The sequence below is a fragment of the Myotis davidii genome, unplaced genomic scaffold (assembly GCF_000327345.1).
Source record: "Myotis davidii unplaced genomic scaffold, ASM32734v1 scaffold2100, whole genome shotgun sequence".
In the NCBI taxonomy this organism is placed as follows: Eukaryota; Metazoa; Chordata; class Mammalia; order Chiroptera; family Vespertilionidae; genus Myotis; species Myotis davidii.
Window position 1 is genome coordinate 737,917 of NW_006292458.1, and position 6,442 is coordinate 744,358.

The 6,442-nt window shown below is 51.7% G+C and overlaps 1 protein-coding gene across 1 annotated transcript in view; it reads right to left on the bottom strand.

Annotated features, from left to right (window-relative positions):
* The window catches only part of TRPM4 (transient receptor potential cation channel subfamily M member 4), a 42,766-nt gene that overhangs the window by 14,747 nt on the left and 21,577 nt on the right, over nucleotides 1–6,442 (bottom strand). Inside the window, 5 exon segments of the mRNA XM_015565454.1 lie at nucleotides 106–218; nucleotides 1,489–1,711; nucleotides 1,713–1,756; nucleotides 5,983–6,117; nucleotides 6,347–6,436. Of these exon segments, the coding sequence (XP_015420940.1) occupies nucleotides 106–218; nucleotides 1,489–1,711; nucleotides 1,713–1,756; nucleotides 5,983–6,117; nucleotides 6,347–6,436 (605 nt within the window).

Sequence of the window (6,442 nt, forward strand, 5' to 3'; positions counted from 1 at the left end):
GAAAGAGAAATAAGGCGGGAGAGCACTGGGAACCGAGAGGTGGGCAGAGCTGAGCAGGAAGAATGATGAGCAGCGCCCTCCTACCAACCTAACCCCGGGACTGACCTGAAGGTGATGAGGTTGGTGTAGATGAGTGGGGGGCAAAAGAAGGCGAGAACCAGGGCCCAGATGGGCGTGGAGCTGTCCATCTCCCCCCACCACTTCTGTGTCAGCAGAGACTGTGGGGGTGGGGAAGGTTAGAGCCTGAATCTCCCCAGCCCTTCCCGAAGACCCCAGACGAGAACTGGCCCCCGGCTCCAGGGCCCAGAGCAAGTGCTCAACGTGGGGACCGCAACTATCGGGGTCCTGGCCTTTGACCATCTTCCCTCAGGTTCAAGCCGACAGTTATTAACACAACTAGAGGCCTGGTGCACAAAAATCGTGCACTGGAAAAGATCCCTCAGCCTGGCCTGTACCCTCTCACAGTCCAGGACCCCTTGGGGGATGTCCACCTGCTGGCTTAGGCCCACTCGCCCCTCCCCTCCCCCGGGGATTGGGCCTAAGCCGGCAATCAGACATCCCTCTCAGTCTGGGGCTCACAGTTTGGGATCCCTCGCTCCTTACCACCCGCCTGCAGTGGGGGCGGGAGAGGCTCCCACCACCACTGCTATGCTCACCAGCCGTGAACCAGGCTTCTGGCTGAGTGGCACTCCCCCTGTGGGAGTACACTGACCACCAGGGGGCAGCTCACATCCTAGCGATGGTCAATGCACATCATAGCAACTGGTTGTTCCTCGATCAGTCGATTTGCATATTAGGGTTTTATTATAAAGGACATGCCAGGTACTGGGCTAAGCACTCTGCATAGATTAGCTCACATAGCCCTCGCCACACCCCAGGAAGACAGGCACTAATATGTTCTCCATGATCACAGATAGAGCACAGGGGGGTTAAGATAAGGGCATAAAATAGACCCCATGAGCCAGGCCGGTGTGGCTCAGGGGTTGAGCGCAGACCTATGAACCAGGAGGTCACGGTTCAATTCTGGGTCAGGGCACATGCCCAGGTTGCGTTGTGCAGGCCGCCGCCAATAGATGTTTTGCTCTCATCACTAATATTTCTGTCTCCCTCTCCCTCTCCATTCCTCTCTCTAAAAACCAATAAAAACATATTAAAAAAACAAAAATAGACCCCAGTTTAACCATTGCTCGAAGCAAAGAACTCTGGGTAATTATTTGAAATGCCAATCAAATCATTCCCACAGCTGGGGGCGGGACTTCCTGTTGGGGTAAGCTGGACTTCCTGTTTGCTTGCAGAATGCCGGGTACTGAGGACAAGCAGGGCTTCCGGAAAGAGGGGAATTCCTGCAGGAAGGGCATTTCCTAACCCAGAGTTTCTGTCCCAAACACCAGGTCATGGGTGAGGCCATTCTCATGGCTGAGACCAGGACCGGGAGGGACTTGCTCGGGGTTCATCGGGGATCCTGTGTCGCCGGCCTCCGGCGCTCACCTGTACCCCGTCCTGGGCGAAGAAGGCGCGGGCATCGGCCTGCATGGCGAGCTGCAGGCAGGTGGCATCCCCCCAGAACGGGCAGCGCCGGAGGAGCAGGTGGGCAGCCCGGTCCTCGCTGCTGCGGTGGCATTCGCCAAAGAGGTCTGGGCGCGGGAGGGTCAGCCAGAGGCAGAGCAAGGAGAAGGAGGCCGTGTGAGCGCAGAGAGGAGGGGTGGGGGGAGAGCAGCAAACAGGCCCCTAGAGCCGAGGCCACGGCGTTGGAGCCCTGGAGAGACAGAGAGAGGTGGTGGACAGGGTCCGAGGGCGAGGAGGGGGGCAGCAAGCCTGTGATCAAGGGAAGGGACAAAGCCAGAGTTCAGGGTCAACAGAGGCCGGATAAAGGGATGTCCGTGGATGCATCTGGAAGACACTGGACAACAGGTGCAAAGGTCAGGCGTCAGACCAGCGGTTCTCAACCTGTGGGTGGCGGCCCTTTGGGGGTCGAACGACCCTTTCACAAAGCCTGTGATCAAGGGAAGGGACAAAGCCAGAGTTCAGGAAGTAACCAGGGTCAACAGAGGCCGGATAAAGGGATGTCCTTGGATGCATCTGGAAGACACTGGACACCAGGTGCAAAGGTCAGACGTCAGAGCAGCGGTTCTCAACCTGTGGGCCGCGACCCCTTTGGCTGTCGAACGACCCTTTCACAGGGGTCTCCTAAGACCATCGAAAAACACATAGATAATGACATATTGTTTTTGTGATGTATCATTATGCTTTCATTATGTTCAATTTGTCACAATGAAAAGACATCCTGCAGATCAGATATTTACATGACGATCCATCACAGTAGCAACATGACAGTGATGAAGTAGCAACGAACATAATGTTATGATTGGGGGTCACCACAACATGGGGAACTGTATGAAAGGGTCGCGGCATTGGGAAGGTTGAGAACCACCGTGTCAGAGAGTTCAGAGAGCAGGGGCGGGGCTGGTTAGAATGGCCTCAGAGATTAAGGACAGGCCGGGGAGCGGCTGGAGATGTCACCCAAAACGCCGGGGAGAGAGCTTCAAACGCCATCCCTCCACAAAAGCAACACACAAGCTGGCCCAAACTGCCAGAATCCACTTTTTAAAAAATTCTGGAGCCTCATATAAAGCGTACAACAAATAGGAAAATGCTTAATGAAGAAGGAAACTGTTAAATTTCAGTAAGCCCGTGGCTCAGGGGTTGAGCTTCGACCTGTGAACCGGTCACGGTTCGATTCCAGGTCAAGGGCACATGCCTGGGCTGTGGGCTCGATCCCCAGTGTGGGGCATGCAGGAGGCAGCCGATCAATGATTCTCTCTCATCATGGGTGCCTCTATCTCTATCCCTCTCCCTTCCTCCCTGGAATAAATATATATATATAATTTTTTTAAAGAGCACTGTGACATTTTAACTAACCCACTTGCCATTGCCAACTCCCCAGCTCGATGGCAGCCTGAAGGTGTGGGTTTGGGGTACCAGAAGGAGCAATGCAGATCTTTTTTTTTTTAAAGGGGAGAATGATTATTTTTATTTTGTAAATATATTTTATTGATTTTTTTACAGAGAGGAAGGGAGAGGGAGAGTTAGAAACATCAATGAGAGAGAAACATCGATCAGCTGCCTCCTGCACACCCCCCACTGGGGATGTGCCTGCAACCAAGGTACATTCCCTTGACAGGAATCGAACCTGGGACCCTTGAGTCCGCAGGCCCGCGCTCTATCCTCTGAGCCAAACCGGTTAGGGCAGCAATTCAGATCTTACTCTTAAGTAACTGTGGTTGTGTGTGCGGTTGTGTGCGGCTCCCTGAAGAAAACAGCTCAAGAGCTTGCCTTTGTTCCACTGTCCTTGGAACTTCCCCAGGACAGAAGTGGCTTCCCAGGTGGTGTTTGAAAGCGTTTAAAAATAAAGAGCGGCCCTCTTACAACTCAAGAACAAAAAAAAAGAGACAAAAGAATAGCAGCCCAGGTAGTAATAGACGTACTGAACAGCTCGGGAGGGAAGTGGCTGGGGAGGGAGAACCTGGGGGGACTCGGGGTTTATAAAGCTCCTGTGTGTACCAAGGGACTTAGAAGGCTACATGCATTGACAAGCCTGGATGCCTGCCCAGAAATGACTGGAGAAAGCTCCGAGCTTTCACTTCGGGCTGACCTTTAGGCAACCAAACCAGGAAGCAACAGATAAAGTAGAAGTGTAAACAGCCTGCCTGCGTGTTGAAAGACAGCTCCAACAGGGAGTGAGTCTGCAGGCTGGGAGGGTTTGGGTTTCTCTCCCCGCCCCCAAGCATTTAGGAAAATCTCTACCAAGTCACCAGCTGACCACTGAGCTAACAGAACAGGGACTTCAGTGGCCGCACATGACAAAGAGTACAGACTTTACAAAAACAGCTGAGAAAGGTCACTCAACCAACAAGCCAGAAGAAGAAGCAACGAGGAACCCTGGAGGGAGGAGGGAAGCTGATATCCAGAATGGCCACTTTAGAATAATATTAAAAATTCCAGCCGAAACCGGTTTGGCTCAGTGGATAGAGCGTCAGCCTGCGGACTGAAAGGTCCCAGGTTCGATTCCGGTCAAGGGCATGTACCTGGGTTGCAGGCACATCCCCAGTGGGAGATGTGCAGGAGGCAGCTGATCGATGTTTCTCTCTCATCGATGTTTCTAGCTCTCTATCTCTCTCCCTTCCTCTCTGTAAAAAATCAATAAAGTATATTTAAAAAAAAAAATTCCAGTTTCCAACAAAAAAAATTATGGGGCGTGCAAAGAAACAAGAAAGTGTGGCCCATTCACAAGAAAAGAGAAATTAATAAAAACTGTCCCTAAGGAAACTCAGACTTAGACAGACACTTTAAAGCAACTATCTTAAATATACTAAAAGAGCTAAAGGAAATTATGAAAAAGGAACTAAAAGAACCCAGGTAAATGATGTCGTATCAAGTAGAGAATATGAATAAAGAGAGAGAAATAATAATAAAAAAGTAAGCAAATAAGAAATTCTGGAGCCGAAAAGTGCAATGATTGACATGAAAAGTTCACCAGAAAGGCACAGCCGCAGCTCTGAGGAGGCAGAAGAGAATTTGTGAACTTGAAGAAAAACCAATGGAGATTATACAGTTGGAGGCACATAAGGAAAAAAGAACAAAAAATTAACAAGTCCCGAGAGGCTGTAGGACACCATAAGACATACCAATATATGCATAGTGGGATTCCCAAAAGGGGAGGATAGGCAGAAAGCAACAAAAGAACATTTGAAGATAAGATGGCCTAACACTTTCCAAGTTTGATGAAATACATGAATTTACGCATCCAAGAAGACCAAGGCATTCCAAAGAGGAAAATTCAAAGAAATCCACACTGAGAAAGAAATCAAATTGTTCAAAGTCAAAAAGAAAGGATCTTGAAAACAGCAAGAGAAAGAGAAGTGACACACAAGGAACCTCAGTAGAATTAACATGTAGGATTAAACACTTATATGTAACAACTAGAGGCCCAGTGCACATATTCGTGCACCGTTGGGGTCCCTCAGCCTGGCCTGCGCCCTCGCTCAATCCCGGACCCAATCGGTGCACAATCGGGGCCGGGGGGAGGGGCTCGTGCAGGAGGCAACCAATCAATGTGTTTCTCTTTGTCTTTCCCTTTCTCTTTCACTCTCCCTAAAAATCAATGGAAAAATGTCTTTGGGTGATGATTAAAAAATAAATAAAGTCTGTATTCACCCCTTGACCTGATTGGCTGAAGAGTCCTGTCAAGATATTTCTATTGCATATAGGCATAAAAATAAGCTCTATCTTAGATCCGATTTAACTCCCACAACTTTTTAATATATTTTTTAACCTTGCAACTTCTCAAATGTGTCCCGACACCTCTATCATAAATTGCAAGTGTACCAATGTTTAAATGACGCCCGTTGGCTACTGAATAACGTCTAACTTCTTTGTACAGACAGTTTGAAAGAAAGAGGTTAATTCCCATGTATGCACAAGAGAAAGGCCCAATATATATTGTTAACAGAAAAGGCCAGTTACAAGAAATGCATGACATTGGGGGGTGGGGGGGTGGGGGGGAGGAAGCAGCAGCAGCAGCTGGAGTCCTACACCGGGAACAGAGGACTGGGTGGCGGGGGTCAGGGTGACATCAGAGGCCACGGGGACACCGGAGTCTGGGAGAACCGAAGGACAGGGACGCGGAGAGCAGAATCAGCGACCAAGGCAGCACTCACTATCCACCTGCTGTAGTCAGGCCCTCACGTCGGCTGCCTGGACAGCCCAGCGTGGCTTCTTACCTCCCTTGTCTCTCTCTAGTCTTGCCCCTTCTACATCGCAGCTACAACAAGGTATATAAATGCAAGTGTACTGCCCCACCGGGAACAGAGGACTGGGTGGCGGGGGTCAGGGTGACATCAGAGGCCACGGGGACACCGGAGTCTGGGAGAACCGAAGGACAGGGACGCGGAGAGCAGAATCAGCGACCAAGGCAGCACTCACTATCTCCCAGAAGTACAAGGCCATCTGCGCCCTGTTCAGGAGCAGCGCCCAGAGAAACAGGTCGCTCCAGGGGGTCTGCCCGAGCACCGCGTCCAGCATGAGCTCCGAGGCGGCCCTGTGGCAGAGCAGCTGGGACTGCAGGCAAGGGGGCGTGGTTAGGTGTGGCCCCGCCCCCATCGGGCCCTGCCCCATCACACACCGTCAGCTGGCCACACCCCCTCACTGCGTAGCCATACCCCTTCACCGCGTAACCACACCCCCTCCCAGCGTAACCACACCCCCTCATAGCGTGGCCACACCCCTCACAGCGTAGCCACACCCCCAGCCCTCTGGGTCTCCTCCACCAGCATCCCCGGGTCCTTACGCTCTCCGGGCAGCCATGGTCGCTGTCCCTGCAGCCGTGGTCGCGGTGGGGATCCCCCGCGGCCCACGCGCGGTACCTCGGCGCGCACATCTCACC